This window comes from Leptonychotes weddellii, chromosome 8, assembly GCF_054177405.1.
Source record: "Leptonychotes weddellii isolate Sample4059 chromosome 8, ASM5417740v2, whole genome shotgun sequence".
Lineage (NCBI taxonomy): Eukaryota > Metazoa > Chordata > Mammalia > Carnivora > Phocidae > Leptonychotes > Leptonychotes weddellii.
Window position 1 is genome coordinate 74,743,450 of NC_138376.1, and position 20,691 is coordinate 74,764,140.

General features: G+C 42.5%; 1 protein-coding gene across 3 annotated transcripts in view; it reads right to left on the reverse strand.

Annotated features, from left to right (window-relative positions):
• The window catches only part of FAXC (failed axon connections homolog, metaxin like GST domain containing), a 74,774-nt gene continuing 54,083 nt past the window's right edge, over nt 1–20,691 (reverse strand). Inside the window, exons 5-7 of one of the 3 annotated variants that reach the window (XM_081828708.1) lie at nt 17,057–17,173; nt 6,458–8,527; nt 1–3,207 (exon numbers count right to left, since the gene is read on the reverse strand). In XM_081828708.1, the coding sequence (XP_081684834.1) occupies nt 8,238–8,527; nt 17,057–17,173 (407 nt within the window). In that variant the 3' untranslated portion in view covers nt 1–3,207; nt 6,458–8,237. Of the gene's footprint in view, nt 3,208–5,883; nt 8,528–17,056; nt 17,174–20,691 lie in introns of those variants that run through there. The other 2 variants (XM_081828707.1, XM_081828709.1) reach the window with 2 other exon arrangements.

Consider the following 20,691-nt stretch of genomic DNA (forward strand, 5'->3'; position numbering starts at 1 on the left):
TATTTCATAACTGCTAGTTATCATTTACACATCAAATACATACAGCATTGAGACCAAATGTACAGAATTTCCACATTTATATACAGTAATCAACATAGTGCACAATTCAAATCTATCTTACAATCAAGTGTACAAGTTTAAATATGGCTTTATAAACTACTAACAATAACTGTGCTAAAGTAACTCATAGGTCCAGAAATAAACACTGGAATGCCACCTCCACATTGAGGCCCTTGTTCAGCAAGATGCTATTCATTGTGTTTGCAAAACAGATGGTGTAGGTAAATACTTCCAGGCCGTGTCCACCCATCAGCCCCCAAGCAGCTGAAATGTGGGTTTGAATGATACCAACATCGGTCCTTCCTACCTCAGATATCTGAAAATGAATCTGTGCATCTTCCACACATTTGGAGACATGGGGTTATAAACAAATAGAAGAGAGATATATAATCAGTGAGATGATGGGTACCAGGAAGTATCGGAACATGCTTTTCAGATCGGTACTGAAATTCTCAAGCAATGCATCCCGTCTTTGCATTATTTGTTTCTCCCCCTCCTATGTTTTCTCATTTTGCTTAAATCCATGGACTGTGAAATCTTCCAGAAATTTCCAAAACATTCTAGATCAAGTGGTCCCAAAAAACAGAATTAAAAATAGCTCGTGTAAAGGGGACATCTCTTTCTTCACTATTCTCTTCCCCAGACAAAAATGCCCGTTTTAAGTAAAAATAAATACACACATACATACATTCCTTGACCTACGATCATGCGCCCATGACTATTTTACAGCCACTTTGCCACAAATGTTACATACACATTCTTTAATCGATTGCAGCCTTCTAGGCACTACCCTTAAATACACCTTGCCCCGTTCCCTAAACTCTATTGAGTACAGGAGAATAGTCTTTGAAAAATTCTATGTTTGCCATGGCTTTTAATGTACATATCAGTACAGCAGTGTGTGCAGTGTGCGTGTGTGTGTGTGTTTACAAATAAATATACTAAAGGGCAAGCTCAGAAAGTTTTACCGTGGGGTGAATGAGCAGAAAGGATTGGAGACCACTACCTCCATACGGATCATTTGGGGTGTCTCCCTTTAAAAGACATCTATAAAACAAATATACATTACTTTGTACATTTTATATTTATAAAACGGAAACCATATGCCACAAACCCTTTTGAGAAACCAGAAGGAAGCTCCAGAGTCAAAGGAATGGGGTGGCAGCCAGTGCTCCGCTCTCAGCTGCTCCCCTACTTCCCAGGCTTGGCTTCAGGTGGGACAGTCCCGGAGCTTGAGCATATAAATGAAGACAAAGATCAACGTAACTTTAGCACTTCCTGCACTGGTCTTGTATATCCACAAACAGCCCTTCCCCACAGATTGCATGTGTTTTCGACTGATGAGCCTGGATGCTGTACTGTGATACTAAAGCCACTACTGAGACAACTTCTGATGTGCCTGACACATTCTAGCACAGCCGTACCACAGGGCTGCCTGAAGCCGTCGCATCTGTCACCTCCCACTCCGCGAAATCCTACCACCACCCGATGAAGGATCCAGACCCTCATCTTCCCGACCATCACCACCGTGTGAGTTGTCAGACGCTCTGCATGATGCACATCTCTGGGGAAAACACATGTTTACGATAAGCATGATCCCGTGAGATGGATTACTTGAGGTAATCATTTTGACAGGAGGAACACAAACATGTCGCCCCTACTGAAGCAGAGATGTCTCAAAAATTTGAGCACTGTTTTTAATCTTATTGCTGCAAGAGAAGTCAGATACAATTTGTTTAAAGTAAAAATACAATCATTTGGACATGGTTTGTGTTTGAATAAGCCAAATGGGATCTCTCATCGAGAGACAGAAGCAAATAGGACACAACACTTCCAATTCTGAACAACTGTTAAAGGGAAAAGTCCACAGATTGCTGCTCTGTTTTGTTTTGCTTTTTAAGAGGAGGGTAAATATCCAAAGGATTTCTCTTTCCTAGCCCTCCACTGAACAATTGTATTCTCTCTGCTATCTGTTTAGACACAGCTAATTAACATGGCAATTCAGGAGCTAAATCCTATTGTTTTTAAAGCCATAGGTAATTTTTAAAAACACTAAAGAAAGGAAAAGGTTTAACTATCATTGATAAATGAGTTACTCTATTCCGACCACAAAGTAAAAAAAAAAAGATGCTTGCTACGGGGGGAGGTGAATTAGTCATACTTAGTAATACTACTTTTTATAAAATTAGCCATTATCATAAATATATATTGTTCTACAATTGGTGGATTGTTTCAAAATATTTAAAGCTGCAATTAGAGACAACAACAATTTTTAAAAATCCAAGAAGGCCATCAAGTTCATTGCTGACATTATTTAATTATGTAAGAACACTAAAGTCTCTACCAATCTTTTATTCTAGGTAACTTATCTCTCCCATTAAAATGATCACAGTGTTGGTGCTGGCTAGACCACATTCATAAGTTAGTTTATTATTGCAATGGGCCCCTCTATTTATCTACAAGTTTTACAATTTAGGACAATAATCTTCTTGAAATTTGGGCATCCCACTTTGTCATAATCTAGCCAGCAACGGAAGTTTCAGAGAGCCTTGTTCTGGGGACAGGTCCCCTGCCTTGGCAAGAGCAAGAATGCTTGAGGGGGTCACACTGTCAGCCCCAAGAGAGCTGAGTCACTTTCCTTTAAGCTATTTTTCAGTTTCCTCTGTAACCATCTGTAAAGACAAAGGCCAACATGTTACTCATTCCAGTTATCTTATCCTGAAGGTTAAGGAACCTTAACTATCTTTCAGATATTCTTTGAAGTCAGGGACTAAAAACCCAGGTTTCTGGTAAGGAATTCAAATGAAGAAAACATTCATGATGTGTTTGCATTTACTCCTGGCACTAGCAAGAGCGCTCCAGGCAAGTGGGACCTCCTGCCCCACCCACCCAGGGGATCCTTTCAAACTTCGCCAAGTTTCACCCAGTCCACTGGAAGCAACTGAATAAAGGTCAAGCACTCCACAATCATACATAATTGATGGCTGGACCTATTAAAGATGGGTTGCCAGAGTTCAGCATTCAGACTTAGAAGTATTTGTCATCAAATGTACTTTCATCGATTCTTGTTCAACTTAAACAGCACTGCACGTAAAGGAGAGCAAAGGATCTTGGATCATAGTCAGGAGCAATAAAAATAACTTCACCCTGTTAAAAAAAAAAAAAAAAAAAAAAAAAGACAACGACAGAGAAGAACCTGAGTAGTTACCTATCAACAAAGGCACCGTCCTTTTATTGAAAATACACTCAACAATTATCCTATGAATGAATAAATGAATAAATGAATGGATGAATACAGGAAAATGTGATTGTGCAGATCTTTTTCCTATAAGGAACAATCCAGCCTCTTCTCTCCTACCTGAAGCCCACAGCCGCTCAGCCTACCCATGCAGAAGGGGTGGGTTCAAGAGCTGATATGAAGCTCACGTGGCCCTGAATTGATTTTGATAAACCAACTTTTTGGATGGTTTAAAGATAACCGACAAAAACAATAACAATAAAACCTTGTCAGTTTCAAAATGCCAAATCTGTCAAAACAAAGCTATTTTCTCAATTAATGTAAGACAGCTCTTCTTCCTTCCTTCCCTGTCACTCAACACGGACAATAAGAGATTGCTTTTGCACACATGTCCCATACCAATTTTTCTCCTCTCTGAATAGGTCAAAGGCAAGAAAGAATGAACACTAACAACGGTCACTTTTAAAGACTCTTTATACAGAAGGCTTCTTCAACTGGGGTCCGTGAGCCCCCTAAGGAATCCATGGATGATTTCAGGTCTCAAATCTGAACTTATATGTAACATTTTGTATATTTGCGTATATGTATTTTTCTGGTAATAAGGTAGAGGATTTTCATAGGATTATCAGTGGCATCTCTGACATCAATTTAAAACCACTACCTTTTAGTGTGTGTCCTGCTTTTGGGCATACCTTTCCCATGCAGCCATCAGGGAAGGAAATGATGAGTGCTGTGTTTCCAGAGGAAGGGGAGACTATAATGAGCTGGGAAGTCTTCTTGCAGAACTCATGAAGCTGGGCCTTGAGAGGTGGGCATGCGCTGGGCCAGTGGACGGGAAGGGCAGGCATTTCAGGAGAAAGGCTAGCATAAGCAGAGGTGGAGTGGGGACATGAGGCATGTTTAGGCAACGGCAAGCAGACCAACCTGGATGCACTGGATGGCTCACATGGAGGAGCCCTGGCAGACACCCCAGGAAATGAGATGAAGGAAGAGGTGAGAATACCAGGCCCCAGGGAGTGGCCCTCACCCTGAGGCAATATGGCATGCCCTCAGGGCCAGAGCTTTTTAAAAAAATTAATGGTGATGGGTGGAATAGATCAGGGAAATGACCAAGCATTTAAAAGAGGCTATCACAGTAGTCCAAGCAAAAGAGGATGCCCTAAAATTAGGGTGCCATGTCTGTTCTGTTCACCACTCTATATCCAGTGTGGGTCCCAGGGCCAGGCACAGGGTAGGTGCTCAGTAAATATGCAATGAGTGAGCATATGGGAATGGATTCTTAAAAGATAAGTAACAAAGAATAAGGAGTCTTGGTGACTTGGTATCATTCATAGAGCCTAGCAGTGCCTTGCACAGAGTAAATCCTAACGAAAGATCTCTTGAACTGGTCTGGACCCGGCTGAACAGACATGGAGGACAAGAGTGGAAGACTCCAAGCACTCTTCGAGAGAGGCTGGGGATATGCTGGTTCCATGAGCGCGGAGTGATTTTTCAGGGGACGTGGAAAAGGAAACCAAGTCAAAGTGGTGTAATAGCGAGAACCATCTAAGGCAAGGTGAAAGACTTCAGTCCGGGTCCTGCCCTGCAAATGAATGTGCATATGACACGGAGCCAGTAACAACCTCAGAGGCTCTCTTGTAAGGAGCTTTCTACAACTAACCCATGGCCCAGCTATACATTGCTATGATTCTACACTTTCTCTCAGATAATCTAGGCAAGACCCAGGAAGCTAAAATCCCTAGCTCTTCCTTTCCTTGAACTCTATTTCAGGAAAACATATCCTAATACCAAATACCACAGTACACACAGGCAGGGCTCACTGGAGAGCCAGAGTGTAGTTGTGATTCAAGTCCAAGTTGTTCTAAGTCTATGATCAGTCACCTGGGTAGCTCATGGCCGCGGGAGCATCACTGTTCACAATTCATTATGTTACAACAACAAAATGCTATAAACTTATACTGCCCTTATATCTACTCTGTCATATGCAGATTAAATCATACCGTGGCTGCTCCTCAATTCTGATGAGTGGGGATGAGGGGCAAAGGGAGAGGGATAGAGGGGCAGAATTTATTTTTACAATGACAGGTAAAAAAAAGAACAGGTGGCTAGCGGGTCTTCTGCCCAACCAAGAACATCTGTTAACATTCAAGATCACACTTTCCTTAAGTTACTTTCCAGTAAAAAAGAAACACAACTTGAACAAGTAAGCCAGATAACCAAAATGTCCCCTAAGTTCTTGTTATTTTTTCTTATAAGTAGCACCTGTTCACCATACTGGAGAATACTTCAAATCTGGAGAGCTTAAGAATGAAAGATAAAATTAAAATTAAAAAAGATAAAATTAAAGCCCTCCCAATAAAGACTACCCAGGTCATCCACACCACACCGATTCTGTCTTGGTCATTTTGTTTCCATAACCCACGTTGGAAAGGTAAAACCTGGGGATATTATTCCAGGGTTCCAAATCAAGTTACACCTACAAAATGTTGGCTACCCAGTCATGAGCTGTCAGGCTAGTACCCAAGACTCCAAGTGGTAATGTCCATTCAAGCCCCTGTGAGAGGTACCTGGATAGAATCACTTACTTTACAATGAACACCAGCTCTCCATGTACTCATCCTCCAAGCAATGCACGATAAAAAAAATATGGGGCTCTACACAGTCATAACTTAATCATTCCTGAAGTAAAGATACAACACACCTGGTGCTGTATAGTAAGAATAAATTGTAGGCAAAATTTCAAACACAACTCTTTCCAGCTAAGGGTAGGGACAGGGCAACTCAGTCTTTGTGCGGCTAGGTCTACAGCCCATCCGTTTATTGTATTGAAATTTTCAAGCCCAAAGTTTCCCTAGTCACACAGAACTACCACCAGCTGACCTCGGAACATGCTTGTTTGTTAGGACAGAAGAGGTGAACAGTCCTCCCAAGTGACCCTGGAGATAAAACACGCTCATCCATTCATATCTTCTCCACCACATTTTCATGAGGCACCAAACAGTCCTCTCAAAGATGAATGGTTTTAATAAGCTACTAACAACTGGGTTTCCTGTGCAGTAAGAATTTCTAACTCAGGGCAACTCCGCATTTCCTCCCAGTTACATATGTCCTACACGGTTGCTTCAATGGTAAAGAGCCTCAGCAACTCTCCCCCTTTACCTCTTTGTTGAATCCACAGCATTTTAGGATTGTTTTTGCAAAAGCCATATGCAAAGAGAGTCTTTTTCAAGCATAGTACATGAACTTCTCAGCACACGCTGCGGTCTTTAAAGCAGTGCCTCTCAAGCCCCACAATGAATAGCCATTACCCAGTGAGTCTGTGGTGATCAGGAGTACAGCAGTTCTGCTTGCAGTTGTAAATCTTAACACTGACTCTCCTAGCCCAAATGCATGGCCATCACCCCAGCATCTTCACCCCATATTTCACTGGAAAATGTTCTAAGTCAACAAAAATGATGTCTTCAGAGACAGAGTGCCTTAGTAAATACAGTAACTGCAAGGGTCCATGTGCTCTACGGGGAAGGAGAGGGAGCCCAGGGAGTCTATGGGAGATCCTTAAGAAACATTAAGATTTGTCCTCAGCATTGCCTTCCTTTTACGGGACAATGCCTGAGAACGCCAGAAAAGTTGCATTAGTAAAACTGCATAGAGTCTACACTGCACAAAGTGCTTTGATACCAGTAACATGATCCTCTTCATACTTCATCTTTTCAATACATCTTGCAAGGTTTGTTTTCAAAAAGACATTACAAGCTGGCAAGCGTCTGCTTAGAAAAAGCAGTCAAATCCTTTCCCCTTCACCTCTATGAAACCCATCATATTTCTGAGCTTTACTCCCTTCAGATAAACCACACAGAGGCAACTTAACCCTCGGGAGTCAACAAAGGACAACATTCCAGTGTGCGTTCAGGCAACGAAAGAAAGACTTCTGCAGATACACAGCATTGAAGACTGTTTGGAGCTGTTGATGATCTGTAAAAATATGTTCAAGGTTCTTTCAACAAAAGATTTCAATTCAAGCAAGATCACAGGGAAGAACGAGGACAGAGTCTTAGCTGTGCCTTTGCATGTGTTTCGTCTGCTCGGCTTTTGCGAGTGACTGTGGCTGTTGTTGGCTGGATATGGAATTCCTTTGCCCTCGAATCTTCTTCATACATCGGAAGCACAATCAAGACTAAAATGTTGTGTTTATGTCACAGCTCTTCCAAGAGGTTTAAAGCGCCGAATGTTACCACATGAATCCTCACAACACCCCTGTGAGGTAGGTAGGTGGAGAGTATTGTTAGCCCCACCTTACAGGTGGGGGAAATGAGGCACACAAGAATTAAGGGACTTGCCCAAAATCACACAGCTAGTCACTGGCAGGACTGAGAAGAAAACTTATACTGATTAGCACCTAGCACAGTGCTTTGCACATAGTAGGTGTTCACTGAATATCTATGGATTTTATTTGAATTATCTCAACATACAATATACACACATAAAATACAAGCAGCCACCATAGAACATTTGTCTCCTACATTTCTCCTGATGACTTCGCTCATTACTTCGAACCCACGTGGATGAAGGATGCTCGAGAATCCGTCTCACAACTAAGCCCTCGGGTTGAAGAGGATCTACATAAACACGATCCACAGACAACCTGTTCTTGCATGGGCTCTACCACACAATGTTAGTTTTCTAATGAAAACAAAAATGGATTTCAGGAACCATGCTGACATTTTTTTTTTTTTTGCCTGTTTGTTTTAAATGGAGCCATCTGAATGGTTCTGTGTTTTGTTTGTACAAAAGGAAATAAGGCTGCTAGAGTCCAGTTAGCTTGTGAGAAGTGTGCCAAGCACGAAGATTTCCTCCCAGCTGAGATGGATTTCTACCTGGGAAATTGGACCAAGCCCAGGGTGTGGCAGCTCCGGCAGAAGAGGGTCAGCGAGGCCGAACATCACTTGCACTGTTCGTGGTCTGTGTAGTCATCCATGTCCACGTCAGAATCAAAGAGCGAGTGTCCAGTGAAATCCGTATCTGGGGTTCTGGAAAAACTGTTCTCTGCTCCCTCATCTTCAAAGGTCTCTGTCCTTGAGTAAAAGCTGAAATCCAGCAGGGGTGTGTGGGTTTTGCTTCCTTCGCTGCTCTCCTCAGACTCATAGATGGTGTTGTCATCATCGTGATGCCACTCGGGCCAGAATTTCCTCCTTATCCTCTCACAGTACATAGCAAGGTTGATCAGCTCACCTGTGGGGGGGCGGGGGGTAAGGAAAGCCAGGGTTAATTCTCAAAGGCAGCAGTCTCTCAGCTAGCCACTTGGCCCAGGGAATTGGGAAGAATACGGTCGGGGAGACGTTTACAATGTTTTTCCACAGAGGGACCATCAGATATTTAGGTTTTCATGCACATAAGAAGAATGGTGAGTGGGAAAAGTTAAATTTCTGAGTGGGCTGAGTGAGATTCAGGAGAGAATCTTATGGTAATGAGGGGAGGTGGGTAGTTTATCCAAAATGGCAGCTACACTACCATCATTTGGCTGCGTAAAGCATTATAATTTTATGTTTGCTTATCAAGAGAACTGGTGCTTCGATGGTTCATATTTAAATGAATTTATAGCCCGTGAAAATACACCAACAGTTGGTTGGGTTAAGTCAGCCAGAAGTAATCATTCATTTCACAAACATTTGTAGTGTTATTAAGAACTGGGTACTAGGCCAAGTAGTTGGAAAAAGTTATGTTAAGATGTGAACTTTTCCCTAAATAATCCTAAGTAAAATGGGTAACTCAGAACTGTCTATGGATGAGCGTGCCCACAGGCACATTTAGTAAAACAGGTATTTTTTTTAAATAAAACTGAACAGCTACACCCATAATTACATTCCCACTCACTGGGCTACTTCTTTTTCATGCGAATCAAAGGAACACTTTTGTTAAGTTGCTAAAATTGTCCAAGCATTTGTCTGAAACAGGACACAGATTTTGACGTTCATTTCCTAATTCCCGATGAAAAATGAAGAGAGTGAGTTTTTGCCTTTGATCCACCAGATGGCAACATTGCTTACAAATACATAATTTGTCACTATCCCTTACAGGATTTCATCGCCCTAAGAATATTCTTTGGATGTTTGTTTTTTTAGAAGTCATATAAACATCTACTTATTATATAGGTGATCCATGTTTTATTGCAGGAAATTAGAAAGTGATGGATACGCAAAAAATAAAAGAATTACCAATAATCACATCCACTGTAATAACATTTTTATGTTCTTCCAGAAATGTATATACTTATATACACACTTACATATATTTATACTTGCTATTTAGCATTTACTATATATTCTGTTTCTTACTCTACTTTTTCCCACTTAACAATCTTAATAAAAAACTCAATTTCACACTACCACCTTGATAACTGCACAGTAGTTCATTATTCAGATGTACCATAGTTTCATTTTGTTTTTACCACACCCCCTTTATGGCCATTTAGGTTGTTTCTATATTAATGCGTCTATTGATTATAGTCTTTATTTTATTTTCTATCAAAGAATGTAATACAGGGTGCCTGGGTGGCTCAGATGGTTAAGCGTCTGCCTTCGGCTCAGGTCATGATCCCAGCGTCCTGGGATCGAGTCCCACATCGGGCTCCCTGCTCCTTGGGAGCCTGCTTCTCCCTCTGCCTCTCTCTCTCTCTCTCTCTCTCTCTGTCTCTCATGAATAAATACATAAAATCTTAAAAAAAAAAAAAGAATATAATACATTCTCATTTTGGAAAATTAGAAGTCTGTATATAAAAATGTATACCATTTAGATAAGGAAGAAAACAAAGGCACCTATAAATCTCATCAATCCAAGGTCATCACAATTAAAATTTTGGTGTAATTTATTTCAGCATATTTTCTATTTATTTATTGTCATTATTACTACTTCCTGTTACTTTGCATAACATTATTATATATTTTCCCATGAAAATTTTTCAAAACTTGATTGCTGCTCTGCTTCAATAAAGCTGTTCCCTATAAAATGAAGCAAATCCCTCTACTCCATGGACCCTAAAAACCGGTGGATTAATATTGGTTCCAGGTCACCATTTTCAGTTGCCTCAGATCATAACAGTTCCACTCACCCTATGCAAGAGTCCATTCTGGTTGGCCCATACTCAAGGATTGTACGTACACACGCCCAGGAGCCAGAAGCCGAGGAGCCAACACCCGTGCTCCTTGAAATGATGCAGACAAAGCCTTCGCTTAGATTCTCCCACAGGGAAGCAGTCAGGAAACCCCTCACCAGGTATTGCTGCCAGTCCCAGGTAACCCAGACCTGGACAAAGCTGTGGAGGCAACTGCAAAGTTTGGCCGGGGGGGTGGGGGGGATTATGGTCACTTCACAGCAGGGTCTGGGGCAGCTGCGTTTGCCTCAATCAAGACCATTCGCTATGAGCTGGTTAGCAAGCAGCTAGAAAGTCAGAATCCATTCACAGTATCCACAGGATCTATACCATATATGGTTCTAGCCACTTCTTCTGTGGCTGTTTTTTCTACTGCCTGTTTCCTCGCTTTTCTTCCAGGAGAGCTGCCCTGCCTTCGTCCTGTGTGACATGAATACCCCTTCAGCGTGCAATAAAAATTAATAATAATAATAACAGCAAACATGCATATAGTCCTTACTGTGTACCAGGCACTGTTTGAAGTGCTTTATTCATCTGTTGAATTAGTCCTTGCAACAATCCTATGAGGCAGGAACTATTACTATCCCCATCTGTCATGGGAACACTGAAGCAACCGAGAGGTTAATTAACTTGCCTAAGGTCACATAGCTAGAAAGTGGCAGAGCCAGGATTCAAACACCCAGTCTCCCGACTCCATGCCCTTCACCACAAATCTAATCTCTCTCTCTCTCTCTACTGATGAGCCGACAGCCTGGCTTGGGAATTAATAGCTGCATACTCCCTGTCACAGAAGATTGTTCTGTAATTCTTTTCAGGATCTCAAGAATTATGAGGAGATAGGTGCTGCCCCTCAAAGATAATGAGTTGTCAAGAAGAAGTGATCATTCTATTATGCAGTCCAGAAAGGGATTGCTTTTCATAAGCAAAAACTGGGAGCCCACATACCCATCCTCGTATCCTGCCACTGATAAAAACAGTGGAATAAAGAACGAAATTTTCTGGTTGAGTTCTACCCTGTCTGGCTTTGCCAATCCCTTCTGTCCCTGACCCACTCACCGTGCTACCAGCCAAAAGAATAGAAAAAAGTTGGCACTAGAAACAGGCTCTGTGTGTGTGTGTGTGTGTGTGAGAGAGAGAGAGAGAGAGAGAGAGAGATGCCTGTGTTAACATAAATGCCTATGTTGAAGGTGTGAACCTTGTGAAATAATAGAAAAACTGCATTTTTTTCAAAGTGTACTCAATAATCAGATTACAACTTCATACATCAAACTGGTAAAAATTAAAGTCTGATAACATCCAATGTGGAGGGTCAGGCATTGTAACTACATGTCTGGTGGAATTATAAATTGCTATAACCTTTTTTGGAAAGTAATCCAATGTCATCTGTTGAAATTCTAACTGTTGGCTCAAAACTCCACTTTTATTTCTCTATTCTACTAAAATAAAAGCACCAGTATGTAAAGATATATGTATTTGGATGTCAAGAGCATTGTGTCAGTAAAAAATAAAGAAGAAAAGAAAGATGAAAATGGCTTGAATGTCCATCAGTAGGGATTGACTGAAGAAATTATGGTGTATCAATTCTATATATTTTGCAGCTGTTAAAAGGCATGATATTCAAGTAAGTGAAAAAAGGGAGTTATAAAGTAACGTGTATAATGCAATTCCACTGTTTAGTTTAAAAATAGTAAAAACAAACCAAAACTACTATATACGTGTATGTAAATTTGCACATGAAAAAGAAAGGCACAGAAAGATTCATTCCAAATTCTTAATATTGGTTATTCCATGGGGGTGGATATTGGACATGGATGAGGGGGAAGTCATAAATCTTTTAAAATATTCCTGTATAATTCAACTGATTTTGATAATCATGTATTTTTAAATTTAAAGTTCCAATAAAGTACATTAGTGAAATACTAATGAGTGATAAGTGATATGCTCAGACAGCTTGAGAGGCTATTTATCAGAAAGCCAAATGGTCCTCGACCCAGAGGTCACTCCCAAAAAGAATAAAGAGCTTTTCTCAGAGTTTCTTCAAATGGAACTATCCCCTGCCGCTCTTTGAAAAAAAAGTGACTCATTTTATTTTCCTGTATCACTGCAATTTCTCTAATATTCAAAAATATTGTGTACAATTTGACACTGAAAACATTGTCAACCAGGCCCAGAACCCAGGGCTCAATTTCTCCCAGCTGCCAATCGTGCACAGCAGGAATGAGAGGGAGGGAGAAGCAAGGGGGGAGGCTGCCAGCATGTCCCAGCTCCCCCTGCCCAGCCCTCGGTCATTAACCGGCAAGTTTTTGGAATACATGGGGCCGGCACCCACACGAACTCATCTGATCTGCAGGCATTTACTCGGCACCTCCCTGCTGCAGACCTGTGTGAGGTGCTGGCCATGCCCGTGCTCGCTCTCTTTAGCATTCTGTCACAGGCAGGGAGGGCATGGAGCATGTGCTCTTCCAGAAAAGTTTGAAACAAACTTGAATGGTGTGATGAGGACACCACCTTCCCCTCATCTCCTGAAGCTAAAGGGTACTGACTCAGAGATCGCAAAATACAAATACCCACAGAAGTCACCTGAGCCAGCCCCTCCCCGAGCCCCGAATGCCCCACAGCCACCTCTTCCTGAACATTCCAGATGGAGAACAGTAAGTGCAGGGGTGGGGATAGACTCAACTGTTTCTCAAGGAAATCCAGCACTTGATTGAAAGGTGGAAAAAGTTATCAGTCAATCAGATAATAAGCAAGAAAAGACATCCAAGAGCAATAAATAACTGTTGGTAAAAGGGCTCCTGAATAAAGTTTTCCAGAAGCACACAGAAGGTGTGGTTGTCACAGATTCCGAAAAAGAGCATCAGGTTGTGCGGCTCTGAGGTGGCGCCACCTGGCGGGCGGACGCAGGGCACAACCGCCCGTCGGGCGCTTTTGGTCCGGTTTTCTGGGCTCTGCCATTCTCCGTGCCTGTCCCAAAGAGCGCCCGGATCCACGCGCAATTCTCTGAGAAGGACTCTCCGAACAAAATGTCAAATGTCACTCGACGACCTTGCTGATAGTAACACTGAGATTTTTTTACTGGAAAAATGGCAAAAATTTCAAAATACATATTCGATCCTAACGGAGGAATAAAATTTGAGGTGCTTTCAGACACTGCTCATAAGAAGACGCCCTGCTAAAAGTCTTTCTAGAAAGCAATTTAGCCATACAGACCAAGAGCTTAGACCTTTTGAGATAGAAATTCCCCAACTAGAAATCTGGCTTAAGGAAATAACTAGAGATAATAAGCAAGAATATATTTTTATACAATATTCACCAGAGAATATTAGTTAAAAAATTATGTGAAACAAGCCACAAGTCCAGAAAAAGAAGATTAATCACATCAATTACAATGTAGCCATAGGATAGGATATTATCCAACTACTAAATATGTTGTTTTAAGGCATATTTAATGACAAGGGAAATGGCCAGGACACAAAGTTAATTAAAACTATAGGTTTATAACTGTATCAACATCGTGATCCCAATTTTTGAAAATATACACATACATGTACTTGATGAAAGAGGAGGACACAAGCCACAATATTAACAGTAGTTCTCTGTGGGTGACAAGGGGCACAAGTTATATTTTTTAATTTTCTGTCTTTTCTAAATTTTCTCCAGCAAGGAAATAATATTTCATATATCTACATCTATAATACACAAACACATACTTAGTATATTTTAAGAATTGCTGAATATTCAACGTCTGTCATCTTACCTAAATTAAGGAAAATTTCTCACTGTTTTAGACGGCTCTGGTACACTATGTGGCTAGATATTGTAACTAATATCTAGAACCAGAAGCTAATATTATACATACACACTCACACACTTACACATGAGGCCAGGCCAACAGTGCTCTGGTTGTTCCAAAGCTAAGGCAGAAAACTGCCTGATCCAAGCATTCACGCTCCTGGATTTGAGCCAGTTCTAAAGCATACAGGTGCTTACTTGTTTCTGCTTCTCCTTCCTCTTGTTACCTCTTGGGCAAGTCTCCACCATAGAAAGAGCAAAGGTGGAGAAAGAAGCAGAAGCCAGAGTAGAACTTTGCCTATTAGCTACAATCAGAAGCTTTGGAAGGGCATACAACCAATGACCAAAATGAGATTTAGAGACCCTCTGTGGACTTTAATGATTCATGCTACACCAGTCCCCAAGGAGAGCTGGAAGCTGCTAACTTGTTTGAGAACCAAAGTACATGCAACTATGTGCCAAAGTCCCTCGCAGACGATGGTGTCGGATTCCCCCAAATGTGTGGGTGGGACTCAAAACTGATCCTCCAAAAAGGCTGACCCATTTCTTTAAAAAGAACACTAAGTGTCTCGAGTCCTTCCAGGAAGTAAAAGTGAAAAGGGCCAAGTCATAAATAATTTAACAAAAGATTCTTCATTCCTATAAGAAGGGATTCTATAGAATTTGATAGTTCCACTCATAATGGGTACCTAAATGCTTCTGACTCATAACAGATGACGTCAGCCGTGTGTGTTAGCGCGCTTGCATGCATGTGTACAAGTGGGTGTGTTTGGGGTATATGTGTATAGAAGTAGGTGAGGAGATGTGGCAGTGTGTGTGCTCATGGGTGTGTAAGAGTGGTGTGCTAGGGAAGTGGAGGGAGGGAGTAGGAAGAAACAGGAATAGAGTGTAGATATAAAACATACCTCTAAATGAACTAAAGGGAACCAATATATTTTAGATGATTAAAATGAAGAGAAACTATTTTAAATGCTACAAATATCACCAATAGGATAACATGTTCTATTTAGGTAACTTCCAACACATTGCAAGACAAGGAACAGCTCTATGCTGTTAGTCCATACTATCCCTAGCTTCACCCAGCTGAAGTTCTGGAAGACCTTCAGTCAATGCCTGATCCATTCCAACGAGGTTTGGTAATGTATCTGAATCCCCATCCCCACCAATAGGAGAATCTGGGGAATGATTCCTCCTGTCCTTAGCCTGGTCTGAACTTCTGGGCATGCACATGAATCACACACACACACACACACACACACACACATATGCACACACAGAACTACAGCCTTCACGAACCTTCCTATCCACCCACCTGTGGCCACCACACGAGTGGTGTTCACCTGCCTCAGTTTCTTGTATGATTCTGCCTTGCTTGGTTCCGACCATCGATCCATCAACATTAAAAACATTCTATATGCTATTCACTGGTGATCCCATCTACACCCCCAGCCTTCTCAGTTGGGGCACAAATACCTTGGTCAACTCTGTCACTCCCTTTCCCAAACCCAAATATTGGACTTTGATCCCTATATCCCCAGCTCCCAGGCACTTGCTTAGGTACTTCTTCAAACTGAAGATGACTCGGGACACCTGGGTGGCTCATTTGGTTAAGTGTTTGCCTTCAGCTCAAGTCATGATCCCAGGGTCCTGGGATCGAGCCCCGCATCAAGCTCCCTGCTCAGCGGGAAGTCTGCTTCTCCCTTTCCCTCTGCCCCTAAACCCCCCCTCCCCGCTCCTGCTCTCTCTCTCTCTCACTCTGCTCTCTCTCAAATAAATAGACGAAATCTTTAAAAAAAAATTGGAGATGACTCCAAACAGTTCCCATCTACCAACACAGGAGAAGCCTCTCCCAGAGGCCCAGCTTCCATGTACATCCCACCCCGCCAGTCTGTCCACCAACATACACACACACCAAGATCTGGTCCCTAGACATCGACCCACATTGAGCTTACTTTCCCTGCCCCCTTGCGAACATGAATTTTATTCTTGGCTTACCACTCCCTCCAAACCCACACATATATTCATTCATCCTTTACGTCTGGTCCCATTCATCCCCACTTCTACCCTCCAGGCCATAATGTAACTCTGGCAGGTCTTACAGCCAAGATCATACTACAAAGATACAAGATTATGTTTCTTTGGCCAAAATATACAACAATTACTATTACTAATAATAATATTTTACATAGTATCAGACTTACAAAACATTTGTTGACACTTCCCCCATTTTTCACAATCTGGAACTTACCAGCTTTACCACTCTCAATGTATAATCTACAGATACCCACTGGAATAGGAGAAAAGAACATTTTGAATTCAAATGATATAGAAACATATGTACTTATACCTACATGTGAAATATGTAACACCAGTTCAGACTCAAAAACAGCATCTAGATGGGCAATGTGTCCATCAGCCCCGTAGCCCACCATGTTTGCTGCCGAACTAGATAGATCAGAAAGTGGCGAGGCTTGGCACCAATGTCCCAAGCAAATTAAGGAAGACCAACAAAACAAGGGAAATAGGTGAAATTTAAGCCCCGTATCAAGTATTAAGTCCACTGTGTAATACACAGTACAATTTGTGTCAACTTTGTTGAGGACACAGTCTAGGCAAGATGGCAGGTGAGAAGCCCGGTCTTCCTCAACCCCTACACATCCTGAGCATAATAAACTGACCCCAGCCCTGGACACCACAGCCTGGTGTCTCCATAAAGCACAGTCAAGTTCACAGGTATTGACCCAGAATTCTCCATTGTGTTACCCCTACCCTTCACCCCACAGCAACTCCTAAAGCCTGAAGAGGTTTGTAGGGCTTGCCTTTGATCAGCCGTTCAGGTCTTGTCCCAGGTAAGGTCCACATTGCCTGTGCCAAGTGTCCAAAGACAGTGGCGTCGAGAGTAGAAAGCTTGGGGCCCATGATGTACTTCTTATCACCTGCAGCAGACAGAGTGGAGAGGTCACTGGGCTGGCCTGCACTGCCCCACGTGGTCACCATGGCGTTCAGCACACTCTATAGGTTCATTTAACTGTGTGTCAAAAGCTTTGCAGAGTCAAAATGCATGCACCCCCTTTATCTTAAAAAAAATAGAAACAAAAGGAAAACAAATTAATTCTGTTTGGATCAACCCATACAATAGCCAAACAGGGAAATAACTGGGAACATATCAAGAAAAGCAGGTAAGGGAGGAGAGTTCATGGGGAAAAGGGAAATCTGATCACCCACAGACCTCTGAAGGCACCTCCTTGTCTCAACTCTAGTAATTAAAACTTGAGATGCTTGAGAACCTGGAAATTTGCTGAACCCATCTCAGAAGCAACCCACACCAAGCACACCAACCTCAGCACTTATTTTATTAAATTAAAACATTTCCTCAGGAAGAACTCAAGAAGTCTAGGCTACGTGGTAAGGTTTTCCATGCTGCACCATGGTCTTGGCAATGCCCTCACCACTGAACACCAGCTTCCACCGGAAGAGAAACTATGAAACTACAGGCCCCGCCCTGCAATCGGTTGACGTACAACGATGCGTCGCACTGCTGCCCCCATCTCTCCTTTTCCATCACTACTGAACTAGTTCAGTCCTCATCACCTGGACCGTCCCCTCTGACCCATTAACATTGTCCCAAGTCCATCTCCCGAGGCACTGGCAGGCACTCTGGCAAACAGAGGCAACACAGGTGGAACTGGGCCCACCTGGTTCACATCCTGGCAACACCGTTACTCAATGTGGGAGCCTGGTCGGTACTTAAGCTCTCAGAGCCTCAGTTTGCCCATCCGGAAAATGAGGATGATATTAACAGTGCTCGCTTCTCAGGGCTATCGTGAGGATGAATGGCATCATGCACATGAAGCACTTAGCACCCTATGTCGGGACCTCAAGCATTAGCTTTCATGATAGCAGCCCCTCTGTTTCTCCAGCCCATTCCGTATCCCACCTGACTTAAATCACTACAGTGCTCTTTTCACCATGTCACTCCCCTTCCCACAAATACTGTCAATGGGCTATGAAATGGGTTAGGAAAGAAAGTCCAAACTCGGAATTCAAGGCTCATTATGCTCCGCCTCCAACCCATGTTCCGGCTTTCTCTGTCGCTCCTTCCTTACTCTAGCAAACCTGGGGGACACTTCCCATTCCCACACTTCATGCTTCCCAAGGTCACATCTTTGCCCAGGCTGCGCCCACCCCTTTCCCTGCCCCCCACTATCTGTATGTGCTCCCCACTTCTCTCATCTGGTAAATTCTATCCATCCTTCGAGGTCCAGCACGAGCCTCCTTCCAAAGCTTTCTCTGTCTATTCTATCTGGTGGTAAGGGAGTCTCAGTTGAGATAGCCCTGTGTTCAAATGCCGCTATTACACATAGGACCTTGTAGAACCGTAAGGCCTTTTATGCCTACTAACCTCAATTTCTCGAACCATAAAATGGGAGGAATTGCTGGTTGTTTAGGCGAATAAGTGAGGTGACTCAAGGAGAGCACACAGCAGAGAGGTCTTCCCTCTTCTATCCCAGTCTCCATACTGTGCTATGTGCTGGTTGGTTTTTGCTTGTTTGTGCATTTTGTCTTTTCAGCTAAATGGTAAGTTCTTTGAAAGTAAGAATAATTTCTTATTTTTATTAAGCAAACTCTAATGCAATGTTTACTACATACCAGGCATGGTTCTAAAGGCTGTACTCTACAAATATCTACCCATTTCACTGTTCTTGAGTGGCAAGCGGACAAAAATTAAGTATCTGATGACTGCGTACAAACAAGCTAGGAGAAATGGCTGGAGTTGGGAATGCCAGTTAACAGACCAACACAGCACAATACCAGCATATGGAAATGTATCAAATCAACATTTTTTACACCTTAAACTTACATAATGTTTTATGCCAATTATATCTCAATTTTAAAAATAAGTTGAAAGCAACAAAAAAACAACAAATGGAACTGGAGATTATCTTTAAAAAAAAAATCATTTCTATTCTATATTCCACAGGACCAAGGAATGCCCTACAATATGCTCAACGTAACCAAACTATCTACTCTGGTGAGGACAAGCAAGTTGTCCATACCTGGACAAAAATAAAAAAGCAAACCTGGGTAAATCATTTGTTCTCAAGAGTGTCAGTTATTTTCTTGGGGTGCCTGGATGGCTCAGTTGGTTACGTGTCTGACTCTTGGTTTCTGCTCAGGTCATGATCTCAAGGTCGTGGGATTGAGCCCCGCCGCAGGCTCTGTGCTGAGGGCAGAGTCTGCTCAAGATTCTCTCTCTCTGGGGCGCCTTAAGCATCTGCCTTCGGCTCAGGTCATGATCTCAGGGTCCTGGGATCGAGCCCTGCATCAGGCTCCCTGCTCAGCGGGGAGTCCGCTTCTCCCTCTGCCCCTCCCCCACTCATGGACATGCATGCATGCTCTCTCTAATAAATAAAATCTTTAAAAAAAGATTCTCTCCCCCTCTCCCTCCCTGTCTGCTCCTTCCCACCATGCTCTCTCTCTCAAATAAATAAATAAAATCTTAAAAAAAAAAGTGTCCATTATTTCTTAATGCACCCTGCTGGCTCCATGCCTTGGCCTTAGGGCTGGCATTAGTGAAGCAGGTGGTACTTCATGGCCGGGGGACCCTGACCCAGAGTTCTTGTGCCATCCTGAGAGGGCAGAAGGGACGTGCCAGCCAGTGATCCCTATAGGACTGTGCCAGGGCTCAGCCCAGTCAAGGCCCAAACCTAAGGAAGCCCACAATGCAGAAGCCATGGGACAGTTTTAGGGACTGTGAGAAGGGCCACACACTGTTTCAGAGAGAAGAAAAACAAGACAGAGGACAGCTCCAGGAGCTTCCTGCTCAGAAGGAAAAAAAAAGAAAATGTTGATCTCCTTAATTTGATTTAAAAAGAGAAAGAGGGAGAGGGATTGTCTAAGGGAAATGCCAGAATGAAGTGTGTAAATTGAGTCTTTGTAGAACCCAAAGACTTTGGAGGCAAGAGGAAAAAATACATACGGATAAAAAAACAAAACAAAAACTTGGGAACCTAAACATAGAGCACCTGGGACCTTGATAAAAAGAAAAAAATAAATAATTAAAAATGTAATCATTTGGGGACATCTGGGTGGCTCAGTTAAGGGGCTGCCTTCGGCTCAAGTCATGATCTCAGGGTCCTGGGATCGAGTCCTGCATTGGGCTCCTTGCTCAGCGGGGAGCCTGCTTCTCCCTCTGCCTCTCTCCCTGCTTGTGCGCTCTCTGACAAATAAATGAATAAAATCCTTAAAAAAAAATGTAATCATTTGAATACATACATCAACTATGCATACAGTATTCAACCCGAATTTCCCATTTGGCATCAGAACATTAACACTGAAAATTCATGGATTTAGTTAGTAATAGAACCGGACTAAGAAGGCTGGCTCCCAGGTCTTCCGACCTCCAGCCTCAGGCTCCTTGCTCTGTGTAATAGGCCCCTTGGGTCATCATCTC